This window comes from Seriola aureovittata, chromosome 18 (assembly GCF_021018895.1).
Source record: "Seriola aureovittata isolate HTS-2021-v1 ecotype China chromosome 18, ASM2101889v1, whole genome shotgun sequence".
NCBI lineage: Eukaryota > Metazoa > Chordata > Actinopteri > Carangiformes > Carangidae > Seriola > Seriola aureovittata.
This window is the reverse complement of record NC_079381.1, coordinates 12,509,159-12,525,700: the sequence shown is the minus strand read 5'-3', so window position 1 is coordinate 12,525,700 and position 16,542 is coordinate 12,509,159. Positions and strand designations below refer to the sequence as shown.

The 16,542-nt window shown below is 39.3% G+C and overlaps 2 protein-coding genes across 2 annotated transcripts; one reads left to right on the top strand and one right to left on the bottom strand.

The window, feature by feature from the left end:
- Positions 1-744: 744 nt before the first annotated feature.
- mat2aa (methionine adenosyltransferase II, alpha a) lies at positions 745-11,164 on the top strand. Its single transcript, XM_056403947.1, has 9 exons — positions 745-1,071; positions 3,410-3,487; positions 4,702-4,824; positions 5,284-5,396; positions 5,534-5,677; positions 6,417-6,635; positions 6,917-7,099; positions 7,664-7,797; positions 7,912-11,164. Exons 1-9 carry the CDS (start codon positions 978-980, stop codon positions 8,012-8,014), a joined length of 1,191 nt encoding a protein of 396 aa, XP_056259922.1. The 5' UTR covers positions 745-977; the 3' UTR covers positions 8,015-11,164.
- Positions 11,001-16,108, bottom strand: LOC130186687 (prosaposin). The gene is made up of 10 exons (XM_056403948.1): positions 15,951-16,108; positions 15,773-15,831; positions 15,051-15,125; positions 13,661-13,783; positions 13,432-13,545; positions 13,241-13,321; positions 12,284-12,467; positions 11,703-11,761; positions 11,548-11,613; positions 11,001-11,463 (listed from the first exon to the last, which is right to left on the bottom strand). Exons 1-9 carry the CDS (start codon positions 16,000-16,002, stop codon positions 11,557-11,559), a joined length of 804 nt encoding a protein of 267 aa, XP_056259923.1. The 5' UTR covers positions 16,003-16,108; the 3' UTR covers positions 11,001-11,463; positions 11,548-11,556.
- Between the last annotated feature and the right edge of the window lie 434 nt (positions 16,109-16,542).

Below are 16,542 nucleotides of genomic sequence, written 5' to 3'. Positions count from 1 at the left end.
TTAACCAGCTTTGACGTTTCCTTCAAGCTTTTGTGGTCCTTCGTTAACGTTACTGATCATTCTGTGTTTAGCTTTTGGAGCCATCTTAGCTGGAAGCCCACATCTAGGGAGACAAGCCACAGATCTAAATCTTCTCCATTTATAGACAGTTTGTCTGATGTGGAATATTTAAACTCTTTGAGATGATCTTTCCGCTTTATGCAGATCAAGTCATGGTTCACATCTGCAGATATTTCTTGTGAATAGCAGATTTAAAATATTTCATTGATTTTTTTAGCCCACAGGTATCCAGGTTTGATAACTCTTTTTTTTGTTGATGCCTTTAGCCGAGGGGTTCACATACTTTTTCACTTATTTCTTCTTGTCACTGTAGGTAAAATACTGGATACAATCTCCTCCTCTGGCCTATAAAGAGCCTTAAAATAACAGAAAAATATGTAATTTGACTTCTTCTGGCCTCTAAAAATCCCTGTCAGATAAAATACTGGATCCCTTCACCTATTCAAGTCTTATGGAAATTAATAAAATAAGTAAAATACTGATCTCCTCTTAGGCCTGTAATAGTTCTCCAGGACTTTAAAAATACATCAAATAAGTGAAATAATCAAAGCAAATACACTTCATAGCAGCCGTTAAGGTGCTTCTCACCTCAGGGGCATTTTTTTAGTTTGCCTTCACTAGAGCACGCCCCCTCGCACCACATGGTCTGTGCTCAACAACAACATTGGCTGCAGAGAAATGACTGGAAGGGTCTGAAGAAGTTCTCCAGGAGAATAAGTAGAGCTGCCCGACCCGCACTTTTTTCATCCGGGAAGCAGGAGCTTAAAGCGGTGTGGTAGCCCTGTGTGTGATTGTGTGAGTGACAGCAGGATACCTGTGTAAAGACTGCAAAACTCTGTCCGCCTTCTGAACTGTAAGAGCAGGTCTCGCTGTCTGAGCGGCTAGCTGGTTAGCTAACAGTGTGTCTATAGACTAAAATGAACTCCCATCTGAACGGCTTCCACAACGACTCCTTCATTGATGAAGACTGCTTCCTCTTCACTTCTGAATCGGTCGGAGAAGGACACCCCGGTAAGTTTGCCTGTCTCCGAGGTCGCTGACCACCATAATTAGCCTGATAGCATCCTGTTAGCCTCTCAAACAAGGTCATGTGGCACGTTACCATTAGCTGTTACCGTGTTGTTGTCTGTCAGCTGTTCACTAAGTAGCCGGTTCATCCTCCCTGTATCTCTGTCAACACACTTTAAAACTGGCTCTACGTACAGTGTAAAAGTAGCCCACATGTAATTCACACAGTAAATGACAACAGTCCTGTCATAGGATGGGGAAAATACAGGCTTTGGAGTTAATTTGGAAAGTCGCGGCTGCATGCTAACAACACGGCAGCTAGCTGTTAAAGCTAACCTCATGTCAGTAACTGTTGGTGCCTGTCATGTGGCGCCACAAGGTTTTCTTATATGATTTCAAAATGTGTCTACGCTTAACAGGAGCGGTGTCTGTAGCTGGTAATAATTATAAGTTAAGGTGTGTATTTTGTTGTTACTGCTAAGTCAGGAAAGACAGTTATTGCATCATGACAGTGGCTCCAGTAGCACTGGACTAGATGTGACATGTATACAGAAGCAGCAGGTTTGTTACTGTCTAAGCAGTAATCTCATACAAAGATTACAAAGAGATTACTTTAATATTAGATTTATTAAACTGTGCGGTGGTTACTCTCCAAAATTGAAAATTATCCTTTTAGTTTTTTAAGTCTTAAAGCCTGTTTATAAATGAATGAATATGAATCTTTGTTTGGTAATGGACAATAGAAAAATCTCTTTCTTTCCCATCTTAAGTCCAGAGTTATAGAATAGCTAACAAATTTTGAGCTTCAAAATTGCACCATGACATAGAAAGTTCCAGACATTTGTAATATACACTCAGTTGGCAGTTCATCAGGTACACCTCACTCAAAACACCTCAAAACTAATACAGTCCAATAGGACAGCCCTGCTATAAATCTATGTTGCAGCTTCAGCTTTATTTTGGAAGCTGTAGTTTGCATCAGCAAGGGTAGATTATCCAAAGTCTCCAAAGTGACCATGAACAGATTAAACAAAAACTGAACATTATAACCCTCATTAAGGTTGGATTTATTGCAGGGCTGTTGTATTAGGTTGTTAGTGTTAGCTGGTTGTCCATCTGTTCCATACAACATTTAAATTGCAGATCTATTCAGCAGCTAGTCATACAATACAGCACAGTTTTCAGTCTTACACTGGGGCAGTGGGGGCAGCTCTATTGAAACGGATAATAGGCTTACCAGTACTCCTAAATATAGGTACTGCAGGGGCTGCCGCTCAACTGTGGGTGTAAAGTAGTCAAATCCACACACTTTATAGTTGGAGTACAGTAGAAGTACCCACAGAGATCTCCAATAATGATATGCTTCAAGGAGTTCCTTTACACTTGGCATTTACAGTGGGTGAAGAAAATATTTGGAACACATCCGAACAGCTTCAGCCATCCTAGGAATGCTGTCACTCCTGTCTTGAGTTGTGTTTTGGAATAATTACAGAATATTTCAGGGCGGAAGACCCTGCAGGACTTGAGGAATGGAGGAGGTAGAAACAACAGTGAGATCACAATAAACTTGGAGAAGATGTTAGAAGTTATCACAAATATTCATCACTGCATACACATCAGTAGTCATCAGAGGTATAGACCAACGCACAGGGACAAGAGAGAGCCTGTCTTGGTTGTGTGCTTCATGTTCATGCAAACTGCAACAGGGGCCAGAAAATAAATGTGTTTTAAAGATTGTCCAATAGTAGATAGACCATATTCTGTCAGGATCACCAGTGACTATGTTGTAAATAATAAGTTCTTGAAGTGATTCATTATTGATATTATCATTTTGGAAAGTTTTTCCTGATGTTTCCTGTTCTGTTTCCTGTTTTTTTTGGACCTTTTGTTCTTGTACTTTGAATGGATTTAGATTATGTTAAACCAGTTCTGATAAATAGCTGCATTAGGAAACAGGTGCAAGTGCACAAAACCGTGATTTTAGCACTAAAACTTTGTGTTTAAAAACACTGCATTGATTAGTAATCATGAGCATGCTCTACATATATACATATATAAATAAATATGCCATTGTTGCTTGAGTGGAATAAAATAAATGTGTTTCTGTATATAGGCAGGTTGTAGTTTAGTGAATTCAACACCTCAGTAACCAAGAATGTGAACTAATTTTAAATGTTTATATATATATATATATATATATATCATAGTGGTGGGAACTTGTAAGTGTAACTACATGTAACAAGTCTTCTACTGTGTGTGTGTGCATATTTATCTTTAAGCAGAGCATAGGTGAAAATCTTGTGTGTCAACAGGTTAAAAATGTTCACGTGTTACTCCACAGATAAAATTTGTGACCAGATCAGTGATGCTGTGTTGGACGCACACCTCAGACAAGACCCTGATGCCAAAGTAGCATGTGGTAAGTCTTTACACAGCAAAGCAAGATGACCACAGAGGCTATTGTTCACTGAGTATTTGTTGTCAAAATGTGGACATGCGAGATGAGGCGTTTAGCAAAGCAGGTCCCCTCATTTACACACGTTGCTTCTTTTGTTTCCTCTGTTGAGAAATATTTTCTACTGTATCATGTTAATTCTCTGAAACACACAGTGAAGGAGCTCTTGGAACCAAACTCAGGAGCAAAACAAGGAGCTAAAATTCCCCATTGCACGTTTTTATAATGTTCTCTGTTTCCATGAAATGACCATATTGTGCGTATACGAATACAGAGATGCAGGTGATGAAGGCGTGACATTGCAATCTTCCAAGGATGGGATGTTTAATTTCAGAATTGGGTACATTTGGTCTTTGTTTGTTGGCTTTACCTAAGACTCAGGATATTTAACAAGTGCCAGGGCATGAAGTTGAGCAACTAAGTGAGAGGGGGTACTGGCAGGCAAACTTTCCGGTTGGCTGTGAGAACCAGTCTAACCAGTGATAGCTGTTGATCCATCCCACTTTAACACTAAGATTTCAAAGCCTTTAAAGTTTTTATGCTGTGTTGGACATCATGCAACCACTCACAACTCACAACCTGTGCTTTTAGAGGTTGATTATTTGCATTATGTTTTACTGCTTGAAGGTTGACGAGGTAAAAAATATTGTATCACACACTTTGGAAATTTGAATCTGCTGGATAAAAGGCCATCTGCCAGAGATTCATTGGACATATCATCCAAAAGTGGGGGGGGGGGGGGGGGGGGCTAGACCAATGGTTTACATCCTGCATCAAGATTTAAAGTTTTATATGGTAGATTTAGATGTTGATGATAAAACTGCAACAATTCGTAGAGGCTAAATATTTTAAATATACTGAAATACTGTGTTATATATACTGTGTTGTGGTGGATATTTTTCACTGTTTTCTGATGTTTTATAGACCAAACAAAAAATCTATTAATATATAAAATAACTGTCACATTAATTAACAGTGAAATAATCATTAGGTGCAGCCCTTGCACATTTTTTCATAATATTATATATGGTCTGCATGTCTTCAAATGTAAAATTATCTAAACACAAATTTAAACCTGCTTCAGTATGCCAGCCAACGTGCTCTGTTTCCCTTCACCTCCTTGTTCCTTCCACCTTCCTTGTTTTCATCCCTCACACTGCATGTCCCTGTGTCCACAGAGACTGTTGCTAAGACAGGGATGATCCTGCTGGCCGGGGAGATCACCTCCAGGGCCAACGTTGACTACCAGAAGATCGTCAGAGACGCAATCAAGCACATCGGCTATGACGACTCCTCCAAAGGTGCGGTTATGAAAGTTGGTTGTCGCGGTTTAGTTAGGGTTGAGATTCATGTAGTTAAAGCCTCTCTCTTACGCACAAACGAACCGTGAAGAAAAAGGTTTGTCTGTTGGGTGTGAGTAATGACCTAAAACCAAGTAGGCTACCTGTTCAGGAGGCACCGAAAGCTATGCACCTCTCGTAGGTGATGTCCTGTCCCTCAGGCTGAACATGAAGGGTTCCTGGAAAGATGCAGATATACAGAGTCTTACGTGTCAGCTTTAATGAAGCCACCTTGACTGAATGGAAAATCACCTTACATTACACTATTGTGAATGAGACGAATCCAGACAGACCTGTTCCATACTGTTTGTTCATACATGATGAGTCATATTTAGTTGTAAATCATAGTGTATGTGAGGATCAGTGGTGCAGATTGACATGTGAAGTAGTTTACTGAGGCTCACTTGTCTTGTTCTACAGGCTTTGACTACAAGACCTGCAATGTGTTGGTGGCTTTGGAGCAACAGTCCCCTGACATTGCTCAGGGTGTTCATCTGGATCGGAAAGAGGAAGATGTAGGAGCTGGCGACCAGGTCGGAGGGTCTTACATTTATGTTTGTGTTTGGGCCACAGTTGGGTAACTGGAGTCAGAAAATGTGGTGGTGATGGAGTTTGTCATATTATTTTTCCCCTCTATTCATGCTATTATTTGCAACTGCACCCCTGACAGGGCCTGATGTTTGGATATGCAACTGATGAGACTGAGGAGTGTATGCCCCTCACTATTGTCCTGGCCCACAAGCTCAATGCCAAGATGGCCGAATTACGCCGAAATGGAACACTGCCGTGGCTCCGACCCGATTCCAAAACTCAGGTTAGACAAGGGAACTTACTTCGACATAATCCATCTGCATTGCTTAGAAAGTAAAGCGCGGAAAACACTGCATTGCAGGGTTTTTTTTAAAGCTTCCATAATACTTGGTTTAAATGTTTCTTTACAAATATATATTTGAAAGGTGCTCAGAGAAATATTCTACTGCTATAAATAAGAGCTGCTATTTCAATCATTGATTGATGTGTTGACATTTTCTAAGATAATTGCATACGTTATAAAATGTTGGGAAATTTAAAAAGAAATCCAGTAGCAAGTTGTCAGAGCCCAAGGTGATGTCTCAACTCCAAAAACTGAAGTTGTTCAATTTACAATGATATGAAATAGAAAAGCAGCTAATCCTACATATGAGACGCTAAAACCAGTGAATGTTTGGCATTTTTTGGCTGATAAATGAAATTCTTGCCAGTTCATTTTCAGTCAGTCGGTCAACGATTAATTGACTAATTGTTTCACTATACGTAATGCGCAGCAGTTTTTCCCATCTTTCGTATCTCAGAGCATATTGCCAGTACTAACACACTCTCTGAATCCAAGAGTAATTTAAGTTAACATTAGGAAGATAATGACGTCCACATCAAATGTGATTCTAGGGTTAGGGGGTATATCAGTCACTGTTAGGAGAATGTACACATTATTTATTTACATTGCGTAAGGGAAGGGTGTGTGTCTATGAGCTTTAGAATATTTATTCATTGTTTGTTTTTTTTCCCCCCTTCAGGTGACCGTTCAGTACCGTCAAGACCGGGGCGCCATGGTGCCCTTGCGTGTCCACACCGTTGTGGTGTCTGTGCAGCATGATGAGGGTGTATGTTTGGATGAGATGCGTCACTGTCTGAAGGAGCATGTGGTGAAAGCCGTGGTTCCCAGTGGCTATCTCGATGATGACACCGTATACCACCTGCAGCCCAGTGGCCGCTTTGTCATTGGAGGACCACAGGTGAGACAAGAGCTTCTTTAAACTCTGTGCCTCTTTAGTTCCTCGTCACACTAAAGACAATTAAAATGTTAATTTGTTACCAGATCCATGCAATTGATTTGAATCGAAGTTTCAGTGAAAACATGTTGTTATGGGCCCAAATCTTTTTAATTTAATTATGATATATTTACAGAAAAAAAAAGTAAAAAGTAGCTGTTCTAAAATGCTTCTGTCAAATGTATTTGTGTCAAATGTTCATAAACTCAAAGTCCTGTAGGTAACGAGACTGTTCTTTCCCAAAGGGTGATGCCGGTCTGACTGGGCGTAAGATCATTGTTGATACTTACGGGGGTTGGGGGGCTCATGGAGGTGGAGCCTTTTCCGGGAAGGACTACACAAAGGTAGATCGCTCTGCTGCCTATGCTGCCCGCTGGGTGGCCAAATCTCTGGTAAAAGCTGGGCTCTGCAAGCGTGTGTTGGTCCAGGTGAGTGTGCAGTATAACAAACCGTTGAGGGGTTACTACAGTATGTATTAGTAAGGCCTGAAGGTGAGACTGTTTTTAGCAAACAAATTAGCTTTAATTGTGTTTGCTTTATGTGTCCTCTGTTCATCGAGTGTCACTACAGACAGACTGATGCTGGGTTTTGGAGTTTGATATTGATATTTCACCATACAAACAGGTTCTCAGGTGGACAAACTATGACACAGTGTCTAAATAACCTTTCTGTACTGACATTCGTGATAAGCTAGTATGTCTATATATTGACCAGGCCGACTTATCCATCTAGTTCTAGTTGCCACTGTAGTAAAGGAAAAGCTTACAAACAATATTTTTCACATTTCTTTTACCACAGAGTTCATGTTAGTACTTGTTTTTTAAGAGACCCAGGTACAAATTCAAAAACTTTACCTTTCCCCAAACATTTTCAAAACTGAATTCTGAAATACTGAAAAAGATAGGTAGACTATGCTGAATGCTTTCTGGTTTTTAAAATGTCTCTCCTGTCTTAGCTAAAGTTCTGTACATAATTGTTGATAACTGTTTTAGGTATCCTATGCTATTGGAGTCGCCCATCCGCTCTCAATCTCCATCTTCCACTATGGGACATCCCAGAAGAGCGAGAAGGAGCTGCTGGACATCGTGAAGAAGAACTTTGACCTCCGTCCAGGAGTTATCGTGAGGTATGGTGCGGTGTCCAATTTTAGAGTTTTGCTAACAAACAATTAAAATCCCCATTATACACATTTTACACATATTTCAGGTTTTTATAAATCATCATTTAATTTCTGTCTCAGGGATCTTGACCTGAAGAAACCCATCTACCAGCGCACAGCAGCTTACGGTCACTTTGGTCGTGACGTTTTTTCATGGGAGGTGCCCAAGAAGATGAAGTACTGAACCTCCTCCTCTAATCTCCCAGCGGGCCTTAGGTGTATTACAGATAAACCTATGTGTTTGTCTACCTCCCTCCTTCCTCCTCCTCTTTCTCCTCCTCCCTCTCCTTCCTTCTCGCACAAACAGCCACATCACCACAGCCTCTACTACATGAAAAGATACCCTTTCCCCACCTATTGGTGTTGTACACATCCTTGAACAGAATACAATAGTATTTCAGTTGCCAAGATATTCACCTGAACAGACATGAAAAGAGTGTGCGTATAGATTTGAGCAGTGCTGCCAGCTTTTATTCATCTTAGATGTGGTGGCTCACCTCATTTTTTTTTATTTTTTTTTTTTAGTTTCCTGACACTGATAGGTATTATTGACAGTTTATCTGGACCATGCAAATATTTACCAGTCGTGAAAACATTTCTGGTATTCCTCAGCTTTTAAAATCCAAATCTCATTGCAGTTTAGTTGTAGAAGAGATCAGTGATTGCCATCCGCTCTAATGGCAACACGTCATTTTCCATTTCACCTAACATTGTTGGGTTAATAGCCATTTTGTGTTGCATCACCTCAGTTCCCCCTCACGGCCCACACCCTCCCTGCTTTTGCAATTTTTATGGCACAAATGGGGTCAAACACTTTCTATAAAACCTGCTAATTTTTGTATTTGTGCTGTCCCTTCAGGCCATGTTTTTCTGACGTTTTACAGAGAAGTCAGAAGCTGCTAATGACCCTGTGGTTATGTTGGGCTGCACCATGAAATCACTCCATTTTTGTAATTTATTTTGTTAGTTTTAAATGTCATGTGAATGTTTCAGATGATGTTGAATGTGTCAATGTTCTACTGACCAAGATAAAGATGTGATACAGTACTCACCCTTCCTGAGACTGACTCTGGGAGTAGCTACAGAGAAACCCAGGCTCAGTAGCATCTGGACAGGGTCTGCCGTTATCCAATGGCAACACTGTACTTGAAAGATTTATATAGTGGCATTTGACTATTGTGGGACCTAATAGTTTGACTTGCGAGGAAGGACAACTGAAAAATCTAAGACACAAGTTACATTATCTAAACTGTTTTCGACTCAGTTGCACACGTTTCAGGCCCTGACATCTTTAGTCACTCCTGCCTACAGTATAAAAAGTGCACTGGTATGGATAAAGAACAGTGCTACAGCCAGACCAAGACAAAGAGATAAGAGGCAGTGCACAATCAGCTTAGTGAATGTAAGACATTACTGCTCTCGTCTTCTCAGCAGAGTTAAGTTTCGTACAAATGAGAACATGGGATCAGATATGTAACTTTATGCTTGTGGATTTTGAATCTTCCACTGGAACGGCACAGCACATTATTTCTTGAAGTTACCCAAAAATGCAAAGGCTTCTGTTTTCAATGTTACACGCACAGTAGTTCCCAAATGAATGTCGCGCTTGCAGCTGAAACTTTTCTTTTTATTTATTTATTTATTTGTTTTTTTAAAAAAAACAAAAAAAAACGTATTCATTCTCTGCACCATCACACTGTGTGTCATGGATGGCACAAGTCACAAGTTTTCCTATCTTCCTTTTTACTTTGTAAGAAATGTAGATAAGGTGAGGGAGGAAATGTTCCGGAGACCTTGGCCAGGTTTGAACCCAAGTTGTTGTGAATACACAGTATATGCCTTTTGAATGCTTCCTTAGTCACCCTGTTCCTTGACTTTACTCCTGGATGTGTATCCACACAGTATAGATGCATAGTTGATGCTAAGCCAGCTGTAAGCCGGAGTGAAATTAGTAATCACTGTTAGAATCACCACAGTTGGTCCCTGGTCTGAGCTGTGTGCACAGTTATTGTCTCTTCATCGTGTAGCTAAATGGCACTGTGTCCCCATAAACAATACTCAATTGAAGATTTTTTTTTCTACTGTAATAACACTGATATGTCGTCTTTAGTTTGACTCCTCTGGCATCACCTTGTGGTTCCTTGAGTGTATTACAGAGAAACCTCATACAGGAGCCACAGAGTGGTGCTGTGGAAGCAGTTTAAATTGATCTATCTGTGATCATCTGGTGAAATGACTTAACCTCTCAAAGATTTTTTTTTTTTTTTTAATAATATGTTTGCGTCTTCTAGCTCATCCACAGACAAGGCAAATGATTGGTTGGTGTTGTACAGAGAAACCAGCCTGTTTACATGGTCTCCTGTGGGTGGAAGAGTTTGAGGATATTTTTTCTTTCTCTGTAAAATAATTTTTTAAAAGATCGGAAGTGAGTGTGTCAGTGTGGTCGCTGAATGTGTGTTAAAGTGCCTTTTCTAATTTTCAGCAATGCCCCTTTCCCATGCCCCCAAATATCTGACTCCTTGCCTATTGACCCTGCCCCCACCCAGTTTTTACCCCGAGGCTGCGAAGTTGCCCTCTTCAATAATTCACACTGAGGAGTCTGACTTGTTGTTGAGTTTCTCTTTTAAACCCTTCAAATAAACTGCACGCTTGCTTGTGCTTAAAGGATGTGCTTTTGGCTATTTATTTTCTATCATACAGCAGGTTTATGTTAAGGTAATGCTGTAGATTATGTCCAACCTTAGTTTATATGGTATGAGCCTAAATAATTAGTTCAAATGATCATTTGCATGTGGAGGTTGTTGCAACAGCCAGTGACAAAATGCTGTAGATGGAAAATTAAAATAGTGAAAAGCAGCTGTAGGTGCCAGTATTTAAAAAGAATAGAAGTTCATTGACACAAAATAATTAGATTATTTTCTATTGTGGCTCTTTCTACTCTCCGTCGCATAAAAACACATTCCCCTCACTTCACTTTGAAATCTGAAATGCTAAAGTTCAAGATCAGGAAGCATTACCACTGAAGTTGGATCGCAATTCTCATAAGGCTCCGGATTTAGATCCGAGTGCTGTTGAAAAATTATATTGTAATACCAGTCTATGAAAAACTCGCATAGATAAATTAGTGAAGTGCTTCTTTAATGGCAAAAGAGTAGGTAAGTCAGTTCTAGTGATGTTTCACACCTCAAAATTTATTCAGGTCATTCTCCTGAAATCATCTGTATTTGAAAGGTTACAGAAAGACACTTCATTAAAGCTGGTGAAGCCATGACATGTTATCTATAGAAAAGAGGTTAGTACAAAAATGTCAAGAAAAATCTTAATTAAAAATAGAGTGAGTAATAGAGAGTATAATTATGAAACTTTAAGCTTTTAACCTTCTGATCCCTTCAGATAATCCTTTCCTCCGTAATAGGTTTTCAGCCTAAGTTCCTGTTTTCTTCTCAATGCAGAGAGTATACAAAGCAAAATCATAAAATGCAGTAAGATATCAAATGCAGCAATCACATCTGAAAAAAATTATAGAGAGACTGCCTCAGCTGTGGTGCAGGTAGATAAATATTTGCAGTTTGATGTTGAAAGAGCTGAGTCATCCATGGGGGCACCGGTGTTGACTCTTTTTTTCATCCCACCCTGAAAAGAGCAGTTACCGGATATTATTTTACCGTATATTTTCTTATTTAATATGTCACAAAACTCTCATGAAGTCCCACCTACCTCAACATGTTAGATCGTGTTGTAGTCGAGAGGCTTCCAGGCGAATCTCTGACAGTAGAACACAGTCTGTTTGGAGCAGAGCGGTCGCAGGTAAAAATTTGATCAGAGGATTAATTAATCTAATCAGCTTCACAACCTGATGGCTGTTTACTTACTCCACATCTGAGGGCAGTCTTCATGTCTCTGCACCTGTACGTTATCAAAGTGCACGGATCTGGGTGAAAAAAGAAACATTTGATTTTTTAATAGAAGATGAGGAAGAGAATTGATTTGATTGTTGATTAATAATCCTTTTTTTAAATTTTTTTTGGATAAACATTTGCTGGTTCTAGCCTCTAGAAAATGTGACCAAATATGTTTGTTTTTGTATCATTTAATTGAAAACGTCTGTCACAGTGGCTATTTCAATTCGTCCAGTGTAACTGCAAAATGAAGTGCATGCTACTTGACTTGGTTTGATATGGGGATACATAAATGTAACAGGGCCATCATTATTATAATTCTTCATTATTATATCAACATTATTATTAGCTAAACTTGTACTTTCCCTGCTATAGCAAGTTCAAATCTGCTGTATAAATAGTCTATATACCTTTGGATTTCAGAGTGAAGCAGTGAAGTTTTTTTTTTACAGCCTGAGCATTGAATCAAGTTAATTACAAAAATCCATAATGAAAAAAAAGCCTTAGCCTCAGCCTTGGCTGCAGCCCTGCACACATCACTGAAGTGGACTGACCTACAACAGCAGCCTCCTGCCCTTTACACAGGTGGATGAGAGCGCAGATGGCCTGGGGCGTAGCGTAGCTCATGATTGCTTCCAGCACCGACTTGCTGAACTTGTCAATGACGGCCTCACACTGGGCGCGGTAGGAGGAGGGCAAAATATGACAAATCTCCTCCAGCAGCTTGATCACAGCAGCCTGTGCAATAGACAGTAAAATCAGCGTGAGTCTGGGTGTCCACAGTGTCAGCAGCACTGTGTGGTGGCACGGCACTGAACTGTGAGTGCAGAACATCATCTGTGTGTGAAGGATTATTAAAACACACCTCACTACAGCTGATGAAGCCATGAAACTTTATAGAATAGAGGTTGATTATTTCTGAAATAATCTAAAGCAAACTCTTCGTTAACAATAGAAAAGTTTAACCTTTTGATGCCGTTAAGATGTCATATCTTTGCAACATTCCTTACAACTGAAGTTCAGATAATCCTTTTGTCCGTAAGAGTTTATCAGCCTAATTCCTGGTTTTTCTTCTTTCAATGCGGACCGGATATACAGTACAATGTAAAATCATAAAATGCAGTCAGATACCAAATCAGTATCTGAAAGAAGTACTATCAGGTGTGGAGCAGGTAGAGAAATATTTGCAGTTTGATGTTGAAAGATCTGGGTCATCCCCGGGGGCACCGAAGCTGACTCGTATTTTAAGTCCCACCCTGAAAGGAGCAGTTTGGGGATATTTTTATGGAGGAGGGCAAAAGTTTGGAAATCCCCTGCAGCTTGACTGCGGCACCAGTGTGTAGAGGAGGATGTAGAGTAACAGTAGCATGATAACACGAGCAGGCCTCTGTGGGTCTGCACTGTCAGCGTTGTTGTCTGGTGGCATTCGAATGTCTGTGTGCAGGACAAAAAGATACTGTGTTTGTTCATGTGCACATTTGTTCCCTCACTGTGTCGTGTGTGTGACTCACCTCCGACCTGTCTTTAGGCAGCAGGTCCTCCAGAGTCTTGACAAGGAAAATACAGAAGGAGCATTGTGTTGTGGGCACCACCTGATAGACAGACACAAACAGCAGAGGGAGTCAAGCACAAGAAAAAGAAATTTCACAAAATATTATATTATTCTTTTCGAATGTGTCCCTGTGTGTTGTACTGAACTGACATCTTCACTTGCCACAGCGGCCTGGAGGGCCTCCTTCACAAAATAGCTGAGCATCTTGTCCTGTTTGTCACAGGAGCCACAGAGCCCGAGGATTTTGCAGACCTCCTCCGGTTTCTACAGAGAAAGAGGTGTGTTGAGAATAGACCTCACAGAGACACAGACGGTAAAGCCTAGCAGTCACACCGTTGTTATTTTAGTGCTGATATTATTCTGGTAAACTGACACTTACTGCCACAGCAGTAATGAAGTTGATGGCCAGAGGAAGCATCTTCTCCACCTCTTCTTTGCAGAGTTTGGCAGTCGGCCCAGGCATGTGGTTGCACACGCTTTCAATGCCATCGATGATCTTTTTCTAAAGTGAAGGGGTGGCAATTGTTTTTCATTTTAGGAAGGTGCAGCATTGTCCCTTCTGCCAACCCTTAATTAAGGGTCAGAAAACTGAAGCAATGTTTCATAAAGATATTTTTTTTCCATAATTAATTGCTCTTTTTCTTTGGAGCTTTAAAGGCACAGAAAATATAGAGGCTGAAAAACCAAAAAAAATACAATAGTGGGCAGATGATGTCATCTGGTAACTCCATGTCATCTGTGAGTAACAGGTGCAATGAAAGCCAGATGACTTATGGTCAAAGGAAGAGATTAAAACAACCAGATATAAATACATATTAATTATTATTAATAATAATAATAATAATAATAGTAGAATTTTATTGTATTTAATTTATTATTAAATTTAATGTCACTTTCAATGACAGTGAAGCTATCATGAGTTCAAGCCCCCACGTCTTTTAGCCAATCACAGACCTTTTATCAACGGGCTCATTAACTGACAGTTAATCTAGCCAGCTCCCGAGAAACCAGAGAGAAAAACTCACGTTATGGTTTCCACAGTCATGTCTCACCCTAAAGAAAAATCATCAGATTCACAAATCTGATGAGGTAACTGAATTTAGCTTTTTACTTTTTATTTACTAGGTAGAAGATTTTATTTCATAAACTTTTGGTTGTTGCATCTTTAAACCATGGCGCACTGTGTGTGTCTAATTGATAAATTTCACAAATCAAATACTTACATGGAATCATCACAGAACTGAGGGAGCTTTTACTTTTTCGTTCACAGCTAACAATCCCAACCCAGTGTGTTCACTAAAATATAGGCTTAGATAAGTGGTAAACTGTATTTCTTTTATGTTGTGGGATATAGAGAGTAACCAATTTATGTTTTGTCTCTTTGAATTCAGATCAGACTCCCCAGCTCCCCGCTGGCCAGACCCTGCTCAGAGAAAAGAGGATCTTTGCGGTAAAGTTAAAAAACAGAAACTCTCTGTGAAATGTCATTTCAATTTTCTTCAGGCATAGAAAATAGGAAGTGGAAGTTTGCATCTCTGAGTGTGAAGAATGTGCTTTAGCAGATAAAAGAACAGGTGGACAATGATTTGAGGAATTTCAATTTTTTTTTTGTTAATGAAAACTATTCAACCAGAGATCTTAGCAAACACTTGAGATAGCAGAGTGTGCATTTTAATCTTGACTTATGAATATGGACATACTTATATTATCAGTGAGCAAATATTGATCCTCTGGTATGTGTTTGCTGTTTAGTCAACTATTGCACTCACCTGGAGGTCTGCATTGGAAAGCAGGTCAGCAAGGAGTTCAAATATTTTGGTGCAGTCCTGGCAGACGTCCCCATTCTGAGTATAAAACAAGTCACATAATGACAATAAATTAATACCTTAAACTGGTTTACTCACTTACAAATGCCAATTGCCAAATTCTAAGTTGCATGTGTTATAGATACAGCTGATCAATTCATTCGTGGCTGTATTAGTTCCATCAGATTCAAAACTGAAATATTAGAAAAACATAAAAGTTTTGTTGTTTGAATCTTCCAGATTGAAAGTTTACCGAGACACTTCCTGACTTTGAGGAAATGAAAATCTCGGTTCCCTCTGAAAGAGATTAAAACTGTTTTCTTTCACATGTCATTTTGTTTCTAAATTCATTCGTGTTGTTTCAATTATTGCATGCTTGTTTTTAGAAATGGAACAGTGATTATGATATATATAAATGCATCATAACATACAATTTTAGTGCACAATATTTTCATAAATAAATATGTAGGAATCATTTTCTAGATCCCTGGATATTTTTTGAATTATTTTCATTTTTTTTATGGAAATAATATTTGTGGTTCAGTAATGTTCTTAATGAGTAGGATATAAAGTATTACAAACATCGCACTGTAATAAAAATCAGCCTTTATTTTTTCTAAAATTTGTGTTTAATTTATGTTTGAAAAACATACTTTAGTTACAAGAAATGAAGGATCGTCACTTACTGCTCTCATGGCCTCTGGAACACTTTGCAAACCATCTGCATTTAAAGTTGAAGGCAGAGCTGTGGGGATGAATATTCATCGTCACTGTGATTTAGCTAATGGTTTCACTTTTTTGATTTTACACTTCAGGAATTAATTCATCATCTTATAACAACTGATAAAATTTGCGCTATCTTACCATTGCCTTGGAGACCAATGAGGAGAAACAACACGAACGTGAGCAACGCCATCTTCAGTGAAGTTCAGGGTTGTAGTTGGATGTCTTCCCTCCTTAGATCTGTGCAGGGAACTGCAAGTGCAGTTTGTATTTGACATGGCCCACCTGCCCCCGATAATCCCAACCAACCAGAATTTGAGAGAAAAAAAAAAACTCATGCATTTTTTTTTAGCATAGCGGAACAGTTTTTTTTCTTTGATTCTCAATCTGCTAATATTAGTCAAGTTTCATACTCAGTTCCTCAAATCAAGGTGTGAAAACTTGACACTGTGTATTTGAAGTATTCAAATGTGTTAACAGATGTACTGTCGATATATTTAAAACATGTAATGACTGCAGTGCATCAAACTACCCTATAGTTTGGTTGATCCTCATGATGAAGACTGAGATATATGTTGGTGTTTTATATGAAGGGCATTGTACATAACCAGTTCACTTCCAGGACCCACTGAGTTGTATCTCAGGACAAGGACTGTTGATGTGAAAGTGAAGCTCTCTTTCTCTTCTCCCTCTCTTTAAAACTATAATGTAGCCTACTGTATGTGCACTACCG